The sequence below is a fragment of the Wickerhamomyces ciferrii genome, contig 00040 (genome assembly GCF_000313485.1).
Source record: "Wickerhamomyces ciferrii WGS project CAIF00000000 data, strain NRRL Y-1031 F-60-10, contig 00040, whole genome shotgun sequence".
Lineage (NCBI taxonomy): Eukaryota > Fungi > Ascomycota > Saccharomycetes > Phaffomycetales > Wickerhamomycetaceae > Hansenula > Hansenula ciferrii.
In genome coordinates this window covers 225,021-246,120 of record NW_011887700.1, presented here as the reverse complement: position 1 = coordinate 246,120, position 21,100 = coordinate 225,021, and the positions used below count along the sequence as shown (strand labels likewise).

Below are 21,100 nucleotides of genomic sequence, written 5' to 3'. Positions count from 1 at the left end.
CATTATAACGTAGCTATTGACGTATTTTCTTATTTAAAACTTTCAATAACTTTTTCAAAAGTTGGAATAGTTTCTGAAGCACCATTATGTTGAATAGTTAAAGAAGAAGCTTTTGTAGCAAATTTAACAGCATTTTCAATACTTTGACCTAAAGAAACTTGAGTTACTAATCCACCAAGGAAAGTATCACCAGCAGCAGTAGTATCAACAACATTTGAAACTTTTACAGATTCAACAAATTTACTTGTAGAATCATCAGTTTTTCTTGGTGATGTAAATATAGAACCTTTTGAGCCAAGTGTGATAACAACAACGTTTGAGTTTGATTGATCAATTTTAGTTTTCAATTGAGTTGCTAATTTTAAAAATCCATTGATTTCATTGGATTCAATTTCTTGTTCAAAATTTTTAAATTCATCTATAGGTAAAATATCTTTTGCAATATCTAAAGCTTCACCTTCATTAACAACTAATATATCAACTTTATCAATGATTTCTGAGCTTTGAGAATTATAAGGAGATGGATTGTAAACAACTTCAGCTTGTGGTCTATTTTCCTTTAGCCATTTAATTGTATCTAAAGTACCAGGAATTTCATTTTGGAAAACAACAACTTCCTTACCAAAATCTTTTGGAAACAATTGAACTAATTCATCATTTGAATAATGAGCTTTACCATTAGCACCAGCAGTAATTAATATTCTATTTTCACCAGAATTTTTTTCAACAATAATGACAGCTACCCCAGATCTTTCACCTTCAATAGCTTCTACATTTGACACATCAACACCTTCCTTGGTCAATTCTTCAATTAATTCTTTACCAAAAGCATCTTGACCAACTTTCCCAATTATACGAACTTTTAAATTTGAATCTGATACATGAGGTGATAATTTTGCTAATGAAATTGTTTGATTTAAACCTTTACCACCGGTATGTGTCTCAAAGCTTTGACCAGCGTAAGTCTCACCACCAGCTGGGATTCTATCTGTATAGGAAACTAAATCGTAGTTTAAAGAGCCCACCACGGTCAATTGAACCATCTTTGTTGAACAAATAATCAGACAAAAGTGTTTAAATGGAAAATTCTTTCACTTATATGAGTAATTTTAAGCCCCACTGTTCAATAATAAACTGCAATAATAGCACATTGTACTTGGTTTCAATTTACGTACGAGGATTGCCAGAAGACCGGGTGAGTCTCGTATCTTTCGCGGCCGCGTGCCGTCAAAGCTATATACTTGTTTAAATACTTTTCATTTCTTGAACCTTTTCACTTTTCCATAATAAACATGGTTAATTGGTGATCCGTTATCAATTACATTACATCGTATATAACTTATAAGACTCAGCGTTTATCTCCAGCTAGTGGCACTTACAGCTGGCGAAACTACAGATCAATACTATTAGCTAAAGATCAATCGCTTGAAATTCATATCATGTATTAATTTAATTCTTTTAAGGCTAATTATCATAGTTAACTAGAGATCCAAAGATTGGTTTAATCAAAAAGAGAATAAAATAAATCCTAGACCGATTAATAGGATGATTGTATTTTGCATCATGAGGTATTTTTCGGGATCCATATCACGATGTCTCATGTCATAAGCTAATGGTGTTATAATAATGGAAATAAAGCAAAAGTATAAGAGGATTGGTAGCTTGTCATACCGTGATTTATCTTGCACTTGAAAATTAAGTTTAGTGAATAGATCATCAATAGTTGTAAAATATGGTTCCACATCAAAATCATTGTTGTATAAGTTATCTCCACACATCATCGTTTCTATTTCTTCAAGCTGTGTTATAGACTCTAACATGTCTTTTGCAAGATCACCGGCATCACCATTTGATAATTTTTCAAGAGCATCTTTACTCACATGTTGTAATACATGTTGTAATACGGTGCTAATGTTGTTACAGTATGTTGACCTTTTGATTTTTTCTGCATTTAATGATCTAGCTAGTTTCCAGAACCAGCTAGTTATCAGACCTATTGACGCAATAGCTAAAATAATACCAACACAAACCTTCACAAAAAAACTTTCTTGTTGTTCAATATGATTCTGTTGCTGATGATGATTTTGTTGTTGATAATTTTGAACATGATTTTGCTGATGATATTGCTGATGATTCTGAACATGATTTTGCTGATGATTCTGAACATGATTTTGCTGATGATTTTGAGTTTGATTTTGCTGATGATTTTGAATTTGATTTCTAACATGATTTTGAACACGATTCAAATCTTGCTGTAAACGATGAATATGATTTAGATCTTGTTGTAATTGAAGAGTATGATTGTGACCATCTTGAGGTTCAAGACCACCTAATACACGTAATTCTATAACTTGATCAGCTGGTCCACCTGCATTCATTATGGCGCTTGTTTCTTGATTGAATATAGTATACCATCAGTTAGCCGCTGAGATCAAGATTGAAATTTGGATCTTTTTTGATATTTATATAAAATTCAAATTCTTCATCTTATAATATTTGTCGTTACCGCTGAAAACGTATTCGTTGATACAATGGAAACTTTTAGCTGAGATTCTTGTAAAAGATACCACTAATACCCTTAGCTAATTGTACCTCCCCATTAAGAGATAACTGTATGATCATCTTGAACTTCATTGAAGGAACTTCTCATTATTATCACACAGCTCCATACAAATCAATTGTCTATATGTCAGTTTTATGGCCGGGTGAGTATCGTGAGTTTCATGATGATGATCGCGACAAGTCGCGAACGTCAACTCTCGGCTCTAAGAGTTCACCAACCAGCCGTTAGCCGGTAAGGACAACATTGGTGATTTCAACAATAAACATTCTCCTGTTCACCTGGAAACTAACATTGGTACCAAAATACTTGAACGTTATAACTTATGACTATTTAATATTTATCAAATATATTAAACTCATGTAAATTGTAATAGTCTCTATTTAAACTGCAATTAAATTGAACAACATTGCCGTCCCAGCCCCATGATCGAATTAACTTAAATATTACATAGGGTTCTATCGATGTCATGCATGCCAAAGATAACGTACAAGCGTACATAAGTACTAAATATTAACTATTACCAATCTCCAAACATTTTTCGAGCTAAAATTGTTGCATAATATCAGTATTGAATATAGATAATTGTATATACGAAGTCGTCGATTAATAGACACTTCCATAATTTAGGCTAATTACCTTTCATTCAATGTCTGAATATTTTGGCAAAGGTTCCTTTTCATACAAGTCATCACTGCTTCTGATGTTTACCTGATCATTTACACATTCCATATCATATATCGAATATGTCAGACCATCATATGATGAAGGGTTTTCAAAGTTCACACTTTCGAATGCATATGAGTAGCTCTTTAAAAGCTCATCATTGATACATGCTTCACGATTTCCCTTCTGTGGTAAGAAGAAATAAACACAATTTCGATGAGGTATTGTTCCTTCAATGCTAACATAATTTGAGCTTTGTTTCTGTATAACTTCACCAAGCAATTTATGTCGTGAACAATAACTTGAGTCTAATGAGTTTGAGTAAAAATTTAAAAGTTTATGAAAACATTTTAAGAGTTCGGGACTTCTAGCCATAATCAAAATCCTTGGAAGTCTTTCACTGTTGAGTTTGCAAACATTATCATCAATATATTTATCAGGCTTTAAAGAACCAACTTGATTCAAATAAGTTAAAACATTTGCTATACTCAAGTCTGGTCTCATAAATATGTACAAGTAATTTCCTGCTCCATACCAATCAAGAAAGGCTTTGATATTCTTGATATCTTCCTTATTTAATGCTTTTGTGGGATGACTTTTCAATTTTAACTTAACAGCAAATCTAATATATTCCACATTTTTAGGTTCCACAATTTGGAAAATTGCATTTTTTTTGTATTCAAATGAAGTTCTTGGGTCAAGTAGAGCAGCAATAAACCGATCTGATTGATGACATTGATATATGTTAGCTGCTAATTCACTTTCTTTGATATTTGCCGACTCCAAACATAACGTTCCAATTAAATCTTCATATGTCAAATTTAAAATTGCATGATATCCTTTTGTCTCTGCTACTAAATTATCATTCATTTTAGAGGTGTCTAACTTTCTATTAATCAACAGGTATCTAAGCTTTGAAAACATAATCTAAGTATTAAAATATTGTAATGTTATCATACCGTAAGAGCTGTTACAAACAAATAGCGCAGAGAACCAAGAATAATATATTTATAGCTGGTCAGTTCTGAGGTGTTTAATCATGAGAGTATTATGATTGATTTACAATACTGAGAAGAATCGAATCGTATTAATCGCTTCGAACTGAGAAGTTAGCTACAGCATCATTTTAATAGCGTTTATAATATCAACTGGAATCTTATTTGAGTGTTGAAAATTATACATCTTCACCTTCTACTGGGTACTTGAAGTATATTTATTTCATTTTTATAAGCTAGTTATCATCGTAAAATAAACTTAAATAAACTTTCAAAGATTGTCATTTAAAGAAGGAATAAAACAAAACCTAAAGCGATTAATATGAAAATTATCAACTTCATCAAGTCCTTTTGGTGGGGTTCCATTTTAAGAGAATCCATGTCAACAAGTATTGACATTATAACAAAGGGCAAACAAGAAAAGTATAACATGATTGGTAGTGGTGGAAAAGGATTCTCTGTAAGAAGATCAAAAATGGATTTATTATTTCCACATATCATCATTTCTATTTCTCCAAGGCATTTTATAGACTCAGTTAGCTTTTCCTTTGCAACATCAGCGGTATATTTTCTTGGTGTTGGTGTTAAATCACCACTATATATACCCTGTAATAACTTGGTAGTGTAGTTACAGTACCTTGACCTGTCTGTTGTATTATATGATCTAATAAATTCCCAGCACCAACTTATGATCAGTCCTGTCCAAACAATGACCGAAATAATCTTATTGAATTTTGCCTCAAAAGCCTCCTTTTGACGATTTCGCTCATTATTTTGAATATGATTGTGACCTTCTTGAGCTTCAAGACGACCTAAATCACGTAACTCGATACCTTGATCAGCTGGACCACCTGCGCTCATTATAACGGTTGTTTCTTGATTGAATAGAGTATACCATGAGTTAGTTGATGAGAAGAGAACTGAAATTTGAGAACTTTTTTGATATTTATACAATTTGAGAGCTTTTATACAATTTATACAAATTTCAAATTCATCTTATAATACTGCTTGTCTTCACCTGGAAACATTCTTTGATACAATGGAAATTTTAGCTGGGATTCTTGTAAGCTATACCGCTAATACCCTTAGCTAGTTGATACCTTGCCATTAAGACATAGTTGTACTATCATCTTGAACTTCACTGAAGAAACTTCTCATTATTATCACTTGCTCCACACAAATTGTCTATATACCAATTTGAGGGCCGGGTGAGTTTCCTGAAATTCGCGACCTGTCGCGACGCATAGAAAAAAATTATATTAGTAGGTAATACTTGATCAAACTAATGTCAACAAGAAATCAAAGAGATCAAAGAGACAAAGGATCCATTGGAAAAAGAAGAGATTTATCGCAATGTCTGAAGAGTTCGAGTTCAAGCCTATGTCATTTCCACCGGCCGTTGTTGCGCGTATATCGCCAGAATTATCATTACAAAGACATTTAGCCATTGGTATAAGACCAAATTTAAGAAAATTTGAAGAATTTAGAAATATTGAATTCAATGATGGTGGCTTAAGTCGATATGGTTCTGATGACCAAATTAAGAATACTTCAGTTTTAGGTTCCTCTGTTTTGAAATCTGGTAATACCACTGTTATAACTACAATTACTGCTGGTATTATTGAAGAAGATTTACCAGCTCATGAAATTAATGATGACGCTGCTGCTGTTAATGCAGTTTTCGCTAAAGACAAAACTGATGATTCTAATAATGATATACCGAAGAGTCAATTGGATGAATATGAAAGTATATATCCAGTTGTTGAAGTGGAAAGAGGTAGAGTTGGTGCACCAACTGATGAAGAAATGATTTTATCACAAAAATTATATGAAACTTTTTTACATTCTAAAATTTTATCCAAAGATTCATTAAAAGTTAAAGTTGGTCTAAGGAGTATTGATTCCCAAGGGAAAGTTGATATTTATTACAAAGATGATGATGATGATTCAGAAGATTTTGGATTAGGACCAAAAAGAAGTTGGAAATTTGTTCTTTATGCTAAAGTTAAAGTTTTCAGTCGTTCAGGTCCATTATTTGATTTGGTTTGGGCTTCTGTTTTATCTGCTTTACAAAATACCAAGTTACCAAGAGCTCATATTGATGAAAATGCTGCTGATATTAAGATCCCTGTCAAGATGCGTGGGAATCATGGTACTATAAGAGAACAATATCAAATTATCTGTGATGCAATCTCTAGGGATCCATTGAAGCTAAATAACGAAGCTATAGGGATTTCATCAAATTTTGGAATCATTGATATTGATGAAGAATCAATTCAAACTCTACAAAATGAAGATTCAATGGAAATAGATTCAAAATCCATATTATTGACAGATATTGAAGGCGAAGAAGAAGAAATTTCTTCTAAAAAAACTATTTCAATAGTTTCAGATAGAGATAGTAAGAATTTAAAATCATTAACAATAATAGGAAATGTTTCAAATGATCAACTACGGAAATCTTTTGAATTAACTAAATTCAGATTTAAACATTTTGCTAAATAATTGTTGTAAATATAATAATAATAATAATAAAATTGTCCATATATAAATAATAATGGTACAAATTGATACAATACACAAGATTCATGCAAATAAAATTCAAAACAAAATTGTAAATACATAATCTCTTTTAATGACTTTTTTATATTTTTTTTTGGTGTATCATCCTCTTCAACATCTAGGATTGATAATTGTAGGGGGTATCTAAGCTTTTCTTCTTCTAATAGTAGATTCTCTTAATCTACGACCAGCTGGTGAAGCAGTTCTTTCACTTCTTCTACCATTTGGTGCAGGAGATGGTGATGGAGTAGCAACATCTTTCAAATCAACACTAACATATTCATTAACTTTATTACCAAACCCACCAACTCTTTTAACAACTCTTGATTTTTTACCCTTTTTAATATAAATATCAATATAGAATAAGATAAATAATAACAAGTATGATGAAATGATTGACAATCCAGCCCAAGTTGCTAATGAAGTACCAACACAATCAATACAAACACCATTTGAACAACCAAATAATCCAAAATCACTTCTAACTTTAATGAAAGCTGCATAATAAATAAATGTTAAATCTAAAACAAATTGAATAATTTGACCATTTGTAATCCATTGTTTCCACCAAACTCTAATACCTCTAGCAGCTAAGAAATAATAGAAATACATAACAACATGAACAGCTAAATTCAATGAAATAACAACCCAACTAATAGAAGTTTTACCAATCAATTGAGTATAACATAATAAAGCTGTAGCACCATGATGATAACTATGCAAAAAGATAATCTTCTTTCTTTTGACAACAAGGAATAAAGTATCAACAAATTCTAAATATTTTGTTAAATAATTCAAAAAATATAAAGTAACTAAAGGTTGGGTCCATGCATTTTTGTTACAAATTGCATAGAAAAGACCATGATTATAAATAATTGGAATTAATTGTTCAATCATCAATAATAATAAAGTTAAAGAAATAAAAGTTAAACTAATATTATGCAATTGGAACAAAAAATTCAATTTCCATGGTTTCAAATTAAACTTGTTGAAAATAGCTTGACCCCCAAAGATAATAAAATAATAAACAGTAATAACAATGGCAACTGGTGTGAATGTTGATAATAAAGTTTCACCTTCAATAAATTCAAATTCTGATGGAATAAATTTATTAAAAGTTAAAGTTGAAGCAACGGTATTAAACAACGACCATAATGAAATACCAAAAGGTCTATCCACTGAAGGGATTTGGAAATCTAAAGATGCAGACATGATCTATTTCCCACTGGAATTCAAACCCAATAAACGTCAAAACCTTTGAAAGATGGAAATTTGAATAGTTTTTTTGTTTTTGTTTACGTTTTCTTTGAATTTTTCTCCAATAAATTTAAAATTCCCGAGAATATTTCATAGACGCGTTTTCGAGAATTTTTAAATATTAGCGTGATGATCTCAGAATTTTTGAAATCAAAGATCATCTACAAAATAATTAATTTATAACACATTGTTCATGACCGTCATAATTATACATTCTTTATAAAATTAACAAAATTAAATAAAAATCAAAAAAAAACCACTAAACACCAAAAAATATCTTTTATCCCAGATAAATTGATAAATTATATATACATGTATGAACAAAAAAAACTTTAATAAACGAAAACCCTTCTTTTAAAAAACAGCACGATAAGAAAAACACAATTTTATATATTCATTAGTTTGATGAATCTCCTGATAAAATATTATTAAAATTTGAAGGTAATTTATATGAACTTGAACTTGATTGAGATGAAGGTTGAAATTGTGAACCTTGAGAACCTTGAGAACCTTGTGACTTTAAGGGTTCTGGAGCTGGATTGAAAATATCTAATCCCCTATGTGAATGTGGAGCTGATTGTACCAATGGAATTGATGAAGTAGATGTAGGTGTACCTACTGGATAAGTATTTTGACCATTTGTAAATCCTCCATTAATTGCATGTTGATCATTTCTTTGTCCATCAGCTGCAGCTAATAAAGTTGTTAATGGATTGAAAGGCTTTGGTTGTTGTTGTTGTTGTTGGGATCCATCATCTGAATTCAACATACTTAAAACACTTGATCCACTTGAAGTTGTACCATTTGAAACAATCCTTGAAGGTTGATGTTGAGGGTTTGGTAATGAAATAGATTCTTCAATTTTTGGTACAGTAAAACTACCAGGTTTTGGTAAATGTTGTTGATGAATTAAAGGTGGAGGTGGTGGTGATGTTCTTCTATCTTCAGATGGATTTAACAGACTTGTAATTGAAAATGGATTTGAACGATTTGTAGAGATACCAGGTTCTTTCTTTGGTAATAATGATGGAATAGATTGGGGTTGAGGATTTCCAAATGTTGGAATTGAATTTGCAGTTAAATTATGAACTGATGGTAACATACCATTTGATTGTGGTTTGGAAGCTTGAATATTACTTGGTAAATCACCATGAGAATTGAAAACACCCAATGGTGGTTTTTTAAGTTCTTGTTGTGTTTGAAATTGTTGAATAACTTGAGGATATAAATGTTGAGGTTGTGGATGAGGTTGACCAGGAGCTGGTTGATGGAAAACTGGGGGTTGAACTTGCTGCTGTTGCTGTTGCTGTTGTTGAGCCTTATCTTGAGCTTGTTGTCTTTCAAGATGAGCTCTATAAGATTTATTCTTTTCATCAGCTTCTTCAGCAATTGATCTCCATCCATTTGCATCAGCATGTTTAGCAAAATAATTACGACACATCGTTGTAGTTTTTGAACGAAGTTTACTTGCAACAAAAGGCCAATTTGTACCATATTCACCAATTAATGAACCAAAATAATTAATATCTTTAACACTCCAATAACTTGTAATTGGAACTGAAACTGATGTATTTGCAAATTCTGCGGCAAGTGGATTTTCATTAATTGGTGTAACAATTTTAGCTTCTTCCTTCTTTCTTGTTCTACCAACTCTTGCCTTCTTTTTCTGTGGAGCAATTGGTAATTTTGTTGATGATGAACCATCTTCATTAATTTCTCCATTTCCATTTGAGACTTCTAATGAACGTTTTCTTTCATTTTCTTTTTCTTCATTTGTTGGTGGTGATTGTGATTTTTGTACTTGCTGAACATTTTGCTGTGGATGCTGTTGTGATTGTGATTGTTGTTGTTGAGCTTGTTGTTCAGCTTCTTTTGGTTTAGAAGAATCAAAAACAGGTGCAGCTGCACGACGACGACGTCCAGTATCAGTATAAATATCTTCACCTATAGTAGCTTCTTTAGGAATGAAATTTTCCAATTGTAATTCCTTTTCATCACCACTTTCATTTGGTGTTTCAACACTTGGTGTATTTGGATTTGGTGTATTATTTGAACTAACATCTTTTGATTTATTTGAACGATTTCTACCTTTATTTTTACCTTTTTTTTTCTTCTTAGATGCTAATAATTGTTTATAATCAGTTAAAGATTTCTTAGTTTTATAATAATGTAAAACACATTCTTGAGAACTTCTTAATCCACCCATTGATGCTGAAATACGACCAAATTTTTTTGGATTTGATAAAAATGCTTCACAAAATAATTCATGTTCCTTCTTAGTAAATGTATCAATTGGATCTGAAAAAATTCTTTTAGCCCAAGATTCTTTATCTAAAACTAAATTATTAACATTCAAATTTTTCTTATTTTTCTCAATTGGATTTAAAATCATATCAGGAATTTTAGCAGCTAATGTTTCAGCTTTAAAAATTGGATCAGATTCTTTTTCTTTTTCTAAATTTTTCAGAATTTCCAAAAATTCAGCTTCAGATCTAACAGTATCACCATGATAACGACCACCTCTTTTTCTTTTAGATGAAGAAGATGTTGTTGTTTGTTCTATATCGTTATTGGATTGTTCTTGATGATCTTCAGATTCTCCTCTTAAATGAGGATATAATGATTTCATTTGTTGATCCATATCATGCAGACGTTCTTGCCATTCATCATTTCTATTATTATATTCATTCCATAAAGATATTTTATGATCAAATGTAAAACCTTTTAAAACAGATAATTTTTCAATAATTTTAATTTTAAAACCTTGTTTATGAGCTAATAAATTTCGTTCATAAAATGGATAATCTTTCAAATCTTTAATTGGTTTTTTCAATAAATATGGATTAGCATCTAATATATCCTTTTTAGAATGATTTTTCAATTCCCAAGCTCTTAATTCAGCTTTTTGCATTGGGAAAATACAACCATTAATAGTTTCACGAGGTATAATAACTTTTGGTTTTTCATCTTTAATAGTCTTCAATGGAGCTGAGCTTATTGATGTTTCTTTCTCTTCAATTTTTGAAACATGAGTTATCTCTTGAGTTGCAGTTTTTGTTTGTGAACTTATTTGAGGGGTAATATCACGACTAAACCCAGTTTCAGGATCATAATTATCAAACTCTTCATCTTCCTTATTATCATCGGTTGTTTCTTGTTTAGATTGTTCCAAATCAGGTTGTTTTGAAGGTAATTGAGATTCATCATTATTTACATTAACCTTGTCTTTTTCCAAATCATGATTTTTTGAAATAATTGTTGATTTAGATTGTTCTTGTTCTTTTTCTTTTGGATCTTCGTCATCTTTTTGTGGGGTTTCATCACTGGGTATTGGTTCAATATCATAATGAGATTCTTCTGAAGATTGACGGGTGATTGATTCACTTTTGGAAGAATGTTCATCTAATTCTTCTTTATGTTCCAAAGTTAAAGGTAATTTTTCACTTATTAGTTCTTGTTGATGATCTTTTATATCATTTTGTTTTGATTCATTATTTTGATTATTATTATGATTATTTTCGTGATGATCATGGTCATCACCAACATCACTTTTAGTTTGAGTTGAAGATTCTCTTAAAGCTTGTTCTAATTCATAATCATCTTCATCTTCATCATTTTTACCATCATCTTTGAAATTACTCGGTATAAGTGAAGGTCTTGATTTTCTAACATAACCTTGAGTTGATGGTGGGATTGATGCAGAAGGTTTTGAGACTGAAGGTTCACTATATGGATCTGAATTTAATGGACTTATGGAACGTTCATTAATAAAAGTATGATCATTATTGAATTTATCAGATTTTCTTGAATTATTGAAATTATTATTTGGTGTAAATGATGATGATGAGTTTGAAGAAATTAAACTGGAACGTCTATCTCTTTGAGGATAATAATGATCTGAAGTTTCCATTGGATTTGTACGATAAGATTTAATACCACCATCATCGTGTTGATTTGAATTTGAAGAACCATCAGCACTCCTTATCCATCTTTGAGAAGAATTTTTGCGATCATAAAAAGATCTATGATTTGTAATATTTGATTTTTTATTATTATAGTAATTTGATGAAGAATTTAACCCAGAACTTGAACCATTCCCACTACTCCTACTTCTTCCAGAATTTCTATAGTTATAATATGAAGAACCTGAATTATTATCTTGTGGTGAGGCAGTATAAGTTGAGCCACCATTTCCAATTGATTTCTTAGGATTATAAGAATATGGATTGGTTGCACTATAACTATTTCTTTGATTATTATTAGTGGTATAAGGTCTATAAGAATCACCAAAATTTTCATAAGGTCTATTTGATTTTGAAGATAATTGATCATCTAATCCAGGTCTATTTGATAATGATGAAGATGAATCATTTGATTTCCTTTGAGAATCTCCAGATGACGGTTGTCTATATCTTGAATGACCAGTTTGTGAATTTGTTGGATTTTTATCATCTCGATCACCATAAAAGCCACTAGATCCCCAGCGACCGTTATATTTGGATCTTGGATTCCAATCGGCTGACATAGCCCTATTGTACTTATGTATGTGTTGTATAAGGATTATAAAGTCAAAGCTTTATATTTGATTTTGTTGTTGTTGTTGTGTTGTTGTTTATTTTCCACTACTTTGAAATCTCACAAACCACTTTCACTTCTTCTTTCTTTCTTTCTTCTTGGTAATTAGTATTGTGACAATAAGCAGCGCGTGTACTGTAGCTTTATCATATAAAAGGAATTGAATGCAATCGATATTCTAGTTTCTTGTTGAATACAGATTATTGTTTTGATATTGTAAATTTTTCTCACACAAAAAAACCAAAAAAAACCAGCACAAAATAACAAACACTTATAACACCGTTCAAAACACAATTAACTTTGATTGAAACTTGGTTTACCCCTATTTGTTATGAATTGTAGTATATAAAGACCAAGTTTTTTGATTAAGAATTGATGAAATTGTTGTTGTAAAATAGCAAAATTAAATTAAAATTCATAGTTAAAGGAAACCTTTTGACCTTTTTTTAAAAAAACAAATATAAAAATAAAAAAATCATCATTTTGCAAATGAACTGCTGAGTCATCAACGAGAGCTAAATAAGAAGGTTGTAACAAAAAGATACAAAAACAAGGTTAGAATGGTTATTTAGTGAATATTCAATATAATATTTGGATTCTATGGTTCCAGGACTTTATATACCATGTTTTTCCCACCTGTTTAAACCCCTTGTTTACACCATACTTTCTTGATTTCTGATTCTCCTTCGAAAGCTTCAGTTGAATTTTTTTTGGTTCCTTGGAAAAATAAAAAATTCGTGGGAAGTAGGGAGACTCATTCTGATACTTACACTGGTGCCACTGAATTAATTATTTGGATGTACTGTTATTTACACAGAGAGTCATTCCATTAAAATAAATATTCTGTTTAAATTTAAATCTCTTCTTCCTTGTAATTATAAAGAATTCATTGAAAACATAAAGATCACAATGGCTGAACAGACGATGATACTCTATTCTTTGTCTGTCTTATAGTGGGAGAACACATTGTGTATGTTTGTTCTCTATGATCTGAGATTGAATCACCAGTTTTCTATTGTCAATTAAGATAATTAGATGCATTTCAATAAACTATTCCATGCTTATTGAATGAAAAACAATTATCTACAATCGAATGTTGGGTCAGAAGTTGGAAGTTAGAAGTTACAAGCTAGAAGTTAGAAGTTATATGTCACTTATGGGCTTATTGAATGTATTATCCATACATTCTCTTTTAGAAATGTTCAATTGACATAAACAATCAATTATTCAATTATCAATATTGATATCAACATGATTGAATAGGTATAAGATCAATTGTTGATGATTAACACTTTGATGAACCATAATATATGTAATTTAAAGCTGGATAAGATACAAATCTATAATTGATCGACTGAATATCTTGAACAATAAGATAAGAATAAAGAATTCTACGTACTTTATATAAAATTTATACCCTTATTCCCTTTTAGGAAACAGGCTTCTCGTTAAAGCACCTGTAAGTACCCAAACAGGACAGGTACTTATCCATTTCAGTCTTCCAACACTACTGTTCCTGAAACTCTAACCTTATTCCAACTCGCTAAACTTCCAATTTAGGTCAATCTCTAGTCTATTTTAAGCGCTTGCCATGTCCAAATCTGTTGCTCAACCTTGCCCGAACCGGTGATTTTAATTTTTTAAAATTGAATTGTACCCAGCATAAACTTGAAAAAGATGGAAATTACCAGCCATCTTTGGTTTAAAACATGAAAAAACCAAAATTCAATTACACAAAGAGAATGTTGGCTGGAGATGGCAGGTAGTTTACCAAGGGTATCCTTAGGATTATGAGACACAGGAGTCCTCTTACGCACGCACACGCTTTCTTATTCAAGAAAAGTTTTTGTTGGTTGAAAGCTGTTTTAAGTTAAATGGTATTAAATTCATAACTTTAACGTGTCAGGTACCATTCAATATAAGAACTTTTGCTAGCCTCGTTAAAATAATTTATTACATCACAAGCATTCATATAAATACTTTTATACATCTTCAAAATCTCCATTTATTTTAAAAAGGGTTCCTAAATTGTTTCCATATTGTTTAATCAACATCATTATCATCACTTTTCAATAAAGGGTTTCCATCATCATATCATAAACTCACAGGAGAGGATTCATTCATTCATTTATACATTCTTTTCATCCTTATCCTCATCCATTCCATCATCATCAACATCAATTACAACAAAAAAACCCTTAAGTGAAATATAAAAATATATAATTCAAATTATAACTATTTCAAGATTCAGTTTATTTGATTATATATCCCCAATTTATTTGTCACCATTAATTTGCGTTGACGTCCATTCATTTTATAATCTTTTAATTCAACTAAAGTCATTCATTATATATCAATTTTTTTTCAATTTCAGTCATTCATTTTAATAATTAAAAGATACCAACTAAATTAATAATTAATAAATCATAGAAAAATATATATACCAACAATGAACTTTAATAATAAACGAGGTTCATTCAAAAGATCAAGAGAAGAATTACCTTTGAATTCAAATCAAATCAATCAAGATAAAGAATTTTCAAGACCTTTAAAAAGAAGTTCAAGTCCAACTTTATATTCATCATCAAATTCAAATTCAAATTCAACTATAAACTTACCTAAAACACCAGAAAAATCACGTCACGTAATTGGTAAAAGAAATAAACTATTGACCAGTTTTAAAAAAGCATTTTCATCAAAAAATGATCAATCATCATCATCATCAAATGTTTGTCAAAATGTGTTTCAATCACCAATTTCTGATGACGAAGATTCTAAATCAACAACTTCATCAATCTTATCATCACAATCAAATTCTCCTTGTCCTTCACCAACTTCACAATTCAATTTCCAAACCCCACCATCATCACCATTAAATTTTAATAAATCATTAACATTAAGCTTGGATAAACCTTGTCATGATTTTTCATTTGATGATAATGTTAATAATTTACATATTTCAAATTTATCATTAACAACAACAACAACAACAAATACCCATCAATGTCATGAAATTTTTCAAATTCCTGAAATTGTTTCTAAAATTATTTCATTTGTTGATTTACCTTTTTTACCTCATGAAGAATCACCAATTAGAAGAAGACCATTATCTTATCAACATGCTTTATTAATTTATAAAGATGAATCAAAAGCACAAAGAGTTTGGAATGATGCAATGGAATCTTCTACAAGAAATCAAGGAAATCCAGAAACTAAACGATCAGTCTCTCAAAATAATTTATATGGTTGTTTATTGGTTAATAAACTTTGGTATAATATAACATTAGAAATTTCTACAAATAAATTATTCTTCACAAATGAATCTAAATGGTTAAATTTTGTTAATAAAACAAGAAAAACACCAAAAAGAAAAGTTTCAAATACTTCATTATTTATAATGCATAAAATCACAAAGGCAAAACAAGAAGATTTAGAAATAGTAGCACCATCAATAAGTGGGAATTTAGAATGGATTGAAATGTATATTTGTCCAAAAATTTTACCAACTTTTTCAATGTTACAAGGTTCATTATTGAAAAAATTAATATTACCAGGTTCTAAAATTGTTAATGATGAATTTATAACAAAAGTTTCATTAATGTGTCCAAAATTAGAAATATTGGATTTAAGAGCATGTGAATTAATTTCTGATAATAGTATTGTTCAAATTGCACAAAATTGTTCAAATTTAATTAATTTAAATTTAGGTCGTCATCTTAATGGTCATTTAATAACTGATAACAGTTTAATCAATTTATCAAGAAATACCAAGATTCAAACTTTAGGGATGGCTGGATGTGCAATTACAGATCGTGGTGTATGGGAATTAGCAATTAATTGTAGTGATTCTTTGCAAAGATTATCAATTAATAATTGTTACATGTTGACAAATTTATCATTACCTTCAATTTTCCAACATGGATATTTTCATAATGTATCAGTATTAGAAATTAGGAAACTTTTAAATTTAACAAATTTCAAATCCATTTTACAATATCAAAAGGCAAAACAATCCCAAGGTGAAATTGTATTAATTGAAGGTTGTGAAGTTTTAGAATTAAGAATGAGACAAGAAGAATGGAGGTATGAAATGAAAAGATCTTCAATGATTTTAAATGATGTTTTCAATTGGGCTAATGATGAAAATGATGGTGATGTTCCTCTGTCTTATCTTGTAATGAATTAATATATAAATAAGAAGCTATATATTATTGTATAATTAAATTTTAATGATCATAGACGAATTTATAGGATAAAAGAGGTAATATAACTGTAGATAAGCATTACAATGTTGTAGATTCAACCATTGGTCTTTCTATAATTTTTTATATCCACAGTATATCTATCTCTATTCAACTATCTTATCGATAGCTTATTGTCTCGTATTAAATCATTCATATAAGGTTATATGTTTATATTGCTTAGTCATAGATTATTAATCATAATACTTCAAATACTATATTTCAAAGTTTAAGCCCAATTGAAGTATTTTAAGCTTGATTTTTTAATCTCAGTGTTATTGAAGGCTTATCAATGAGAATAATCTATTATTTTCATGATATTCATACTTTGGATTTTTGACTTTTTCGTAATTATACAAATTTAAACTAAAAATAAAATTTATAATGTCCATCTTTTTATTAATATTCAAAAAGCCAAAATTCAAACCTCTTCAAATAAGCTCAAATGAACCTTCATATAATTTGTTGAAAAAATCCAAAGTCTTTAAATATTCAATAAAAAACCTATATTTAAATACAAATTTATAAAATTATTATTTAAAACTTCTTTAAATTATCATGATTACATAATCACAATAAGATATGTGTCAGAAGTTACATATATGTTTGAAATTGTATTATTATTGCCTATAATGAAATCATATTGATACAATATACTCATATAATTTGAGCAGCTACATGACATGTGTTTTCTAATAAACTATTTGTATTAAAATTGGTATCTATATATAAATTTAAAAAAACATAATTACATAAAATTACATGTACATCATAAAAATCATGATTAGAACTGAAACAAAAAAACAACCAAAGAAAGGTTAGCCTAATACCATAGAAATGTATAGTATCAGTAGCCTAAGTATTCAATTGACTAATAACAGATTCAATATAATCAATCTGTTTATGTCTAACAACATCATCTTCAACATAAATCCCATTCAAATCAAAAACTAAATTTTCACCAGAATTTGTTGTTGAATTAACTTTATATTGAGGCCATTCAGGTAATTCAGCTTGTAATTTAACGTCTTTAGAGATATTTGGATCTAGATCATGAATAAAACTAACCCATGCTTTGGACATTGTATTTGCAATTTTTGAAGCTTTCGGATCTGGGAAGAAACCTGTACCATCATCTGCAGTTTTTGAAGTTTTTTGATTATCAAACACATATGGAATTTCTTGTGCATGAGTGACACCAAGGAATGGTAAAAAGGCAATTTGTAAAGCTGGGATATTGAAACGATATTTATAAACTGGGATCTTATGTTCAGAATAAAGTCTTGATGTTATTTTAGTACCTGCAATAAAAGTTATATCTCCATACATTGATGCTAAAGTTTTGTATTGTTTACCAACGATTGATGATGGGTATGTAATAGCACTAGTGTTATAAGTTGGATCTTGTGGGACAATAGTTTCTGAATTATTTGCAGGGTATAATGAAATTAAATCTTCAATTGTTTGATTATTTAAATTTGGTAAATAGAATTTCAAATATTTTACAACATCTTCAGTTGAATTTAAAGTTCTATTAACAAATGCAGAACCTTCATCAGTACTTGTACCAATCAAGATTGGAACCTTAAGGAACCCTTCACCACTTTTCAAAACTTCATAACTTGATTTTGGAATAACATCACCATCAATATAAGGGAAATTAAAACCCACGTCAACAACACCATTTGAAACATTAAAAGCATTTTGTAATTTTTTAGCATCAACAGTTGTTAAACATTCAAGATAATCAGTAACATTATCAAAACAATCAACATGTTTTACAACACTTAGGAAATCTTCTTGATTTTGTTCAGTAGCTGCAGGTTTAATATTTGGGAAAACATTTGGACCACTTTCCATAATAGCACCTTTAATATATTCTTCATCTAAATAATTATCTTGACTTAATAATTTCCCAATTGATATAGAACCAGCAGATTCACCCCATAAGACTAAATGATTTGGATCACCACCAAAACCTGCAATATTTTCATGAATCCATTCAATAGCTTGGATTTGATCTCTTAGACCAATATTTGTATAACCTTTTCTTGAAACTTCATCTGAACTGAGGAAACCAAACCCATTTAATCTATAATTTATAGTAACACCAATAAAAGGTTTACCAATATCTATAGAATTTTGAACAATCCATGATAAATTAAAAGCACCACTTACACCAGAACCTTCAGTAAATGAACCACCATGAATCCAAATCCCAACTGGTAAAGTTTCATTTTCCCAACCATGAGGTTTAACAATATTTAAAGTTAAACAATCTTCAGATTGTGGTAATGTTGAAGAGCCACTTGATGCAATACAAGCATCACCATATTGTGTAAAATTTTTAATTTCTGACCATGATTGATTATATGGTTGAGGTGGTTTAAATCTTAGTTTTTTCAAAGGAGGTTCAGCAAATGGGATACCCAAATAAGCATCTTGATTGAAATTTTGGATAAATTCACCAGTTATTGAACCATTTTTAATATGAACAATTGGTGTATTTAAATCTTGTTGAGTTGAATTCTTGGTTATTGGTGCACATGAACCAAGTGTGAATACTGTTAAGACAGCTAATGAATTTATCCAAACCATTGAGTCCCTGAATCCTTGAGAAGCTTAAAGCATACTTCTCATGAGAATTGAAATAAATTGGGGGTGTTCTCATCCTTATATAGACATGGATAACCATGGGTAGTACCTTATTGTTTATGAACTGATAATCGAGGATCTTGGTTAATCCTGGGTACTCTTATAGGGTCATAACGCCTTGTAAATCTCATCAGACGTAAATAAACAGAAGGTATACGATCAAGTATGGCTTAAAAGGGTAAAACGGTGTGTTTAATTACTTCTTGATTGGGATGGTGTGTGATGTTTTTTGAGTTAATTGGAGTTAATTGGAGTAAAATAATGTCTATTAAATTGTTGGGTTTTTGCTTAAATTTAGTAGTTGACAGTTGAATGAACGTATACGCTAATCAGAGCTAAAGAGAAGTTAGAACTACAAAGAGCTAAACTTATAAGAATCCTCGAGAAGATCTAATGAGGATACAATCCTTAATAAGATCAGCGATTGTGTATGTCGGTGTTTAACAAGGTTTTATTTAAAATGCTTATGTGCTTATTGTGCTTTAAAGGGTATTAATTATGGGGAAAAGCAAGGAAAGACACTGAACATTGAACAACAGGTGATGGTTTAACAGTATTGGAATAATGAGATATTGGGTAAATGGGAGCAAACAGAAGTAGACTTATTGTTAAATTACACTGGGGTTATTGATCGTACAGTATTCCCTCTGATTATCTTCTCATGATCGTATAATGAGATCTACCGGAGACAATGGAATCACTAGAATCATTGGAATCACTAAAATCACTAGCATCACAAGCATCATTTGAGCCAATGGAACCAACTGGAAGGTAATTGACTACAGTAATAGTAATACTCTATTCAAAATTCAACTTTTTGATTATCCATTCATTCAAAAATCCAATTGATTAAAAGTTTAGTATATAAGGTATAGATAGGTACGTGGCCCACTCACCATAATTTATCCGATTCTACTATTCTTTATCAAAGACTGGAATAATGACATGGTAAATGTGATCAGATGCTAAAGTCTTGTGATACATCAAAAAGTCCTGTGATACATCAAAAGGTGGCATTGTTCGTGTTGATTCAATTTTTGAGCTTATCAAACTGATTTAACTATATGACGATATTTGTGTACGCCTTATATTATTCATTACTCCATGATTTGAATATATAGGAAGAAGTTTACCAAGAGTTATAATGGAATTCAATAATCACATCAATATCATTTAAGGTTTTTCTTTAACTGCTCAGTTTTATAAGAAAGCTCTCTTTGATTATTGTTGAATATACATTATTTTACCATACAACCAACACAAATACGTAGAATTAATAAAATACGAACTACAAATTAGATCATTTTGAAAGAGAACAAATCAATGATTCTATACTAAAACATAAAACCTTATTCAAGTCTTAATAATCTTAGCATTTCATTTGTATATTTCAATTGTTTATATTAACTATGGAAAGAACATATGAATAAATTCAACAATAAAACTGGCGAATAAGCATAACCGTGGGAATGGCTCAAAATCTATAGCACACATGGTGTAATGATCAATTTCGCTTTATTATTTATCATTTGAAAGTCAAGCTATAACTAGAGTTCTATAGCTATAAACAAGATATACTAAAAATTGTG

General features: G+C 30.0%; 9 protein-coding genes across 9 annotated transcripts; 2 read left to right on the top strand and 7 right to left on the bottom strand.

Moving 5' to 3' along the window:
- Positions 1 to 29: 29 nt before the first annotated feature.
- On the bottom strand, positions 30 to 1,043 carry RBK1 (putative ribokinase; the record flags this gene model as incomplete). The annotated part of the gene is made up of 1 exon (XM_011277590.1): positions 30 to 1,043. The coding sequence occupies one exon, from the start codon at positions 1,041 to 1,043 to the stop codon at positions 30 to 32; it is 1,014 nt and encodes a 337-aa protein (XP_011275892.1).
- A 462-nt stretch (positions 1,044 to 1,505) lies between these two features.
- On the bottom strand, positions 1,506 to 2,378 carry BN7_1894 (Translation initiation factor IF-2; the record flags this gene model as incomplete). Its single annotated transcript, XM_011277589.1, has 1 exon — positions 1,506 to 2,378. One exon carries the CDS (start codon positions 2,376 to 2,378, stop codon positions 1,506 to 1,508), a length of 873 nt encoding a protein of 290 aa, XP_011275891.1.
- Positions 2,379 to 3,202: 824 nt separating this feature from the next.
- On the bottom strand, positions 3,203 to 4,150 carry BN7_1893 (uncharacterized protein; the record flags this gene model as incomplete). The annotated part of the gene is made up of 1 exon (XM_011277588.1): positions 3,203 to 4,150. One exon carries the CDS (start codon positions 4,148 to 4,150, stop codon positions 3,203 to 3,205), a length of 948 nt encoding a protein of 315 aa, XP_011275890.1.
- A 356-nt stretch (positions 4,151 to 4,506) lies between these two features.
- On the bottom strand, positions 4,507 to 5,082 carry BN7_1892 (uncharacterized protein; the record flags this gene model as incomplete). Its single annotated transcript, XM_011277587.1, has 1 exon — positions 4,507 to 5,082. One exon carries the CDS (start codon positions 5,080 to 5,082, stop codon positions 4,507 to 4,509), a length of 576 nt encoding a protein of 191 aa, XP_011275889.1.
- Positions 5,083 to 5,574: 492 nt separating this feature from the next.
- RRP43 (exosome non-catalytic core subunit RRP43) lies at positions 5,575 to 6,726 on the top strand (the record flags this gene model as incomplete). The annotated part of the gene is made up of 1 exon (XM_011277586.1): positions 5,575 to 6,726. One exon carries the CDS (start codon positions 5,575 to 5,577, stop codon positions 6,724 to 6,726), a length of 1,152 nt encoding a protein of 383 aa, XP_011275888.1.
- Positions 6,727 to 6,927: 201 nt separating this feature from the next.
- On the bottom strand, positions 6,928 to 7,995 carry ELO2 (fatty acid elongase ELO2; the record flags this gene model as incomplete). The annotated part of the gene is made up of 1 exon (XM_011277585.1): positions 6,928 to 7,995. One exon carries the CDS (start codon positions 7,993 to 7,995, stop codon positions 6,928 to 6,930), a length of 1,068 nt encoding a protein of 355 aa, XP_011275887.1.
- Positions 7,996 to 8,437: 442 nt separating this feature from the next.
- Positions 8,438 to 12,565, bottom strand: SNT1 (Snt1p; the record flags this gene model as incomplete). Its single annotated transcript, XM_011277584.1, has 1 exon — positions 8,438 to 12,565. One exon carries the CDS (start codon positions 12,563 to 12,565, stop codon positions 8,438 to 8,440), a length of 4,128 nt encoding a protein of 1,375 aa, XP_011275886.1.
- A 2,499-nt stretch (positions 12,566 to 15,064) lies between these two features.
- Positions 15,065 to 16,801, top strand: AMN1 (Amn1p; the record flags this gene model as incomplete). Its single annotated transcript, XM_011277583.1, has 1 exon — positions 15,065 to 16,801. The coding sequence occupies one exon, from the start codon at positions 15,065 to 15,067 to the stop codon at positions 16,799 to 16,801; it is 1,737 nt and encodes a 578-aa protein (XP_011275885.1).
- Positions 16,802 to 17,711: 910 nt separating this feature from the next.
- Positions 17,712 to 19,454, bottom strand: BN7_1887 (Liver carboxylesterase 4; the record flags this gene model as incomplete). The annotated part of the gene is made up of 1 exon (XM_011277582.1): positions 17,712 to 19,454. The coding sequence occupies one exon, from the start codon at positions 19,452 to 19,454 to the stop codon at positions 17,712 to 17,714; it is 1,743 nt and encodes a 580-aa protein (XP_011275884.1).
- Positions 19,455 to 21,100: the final 1,646 nt, after the last annotated feature.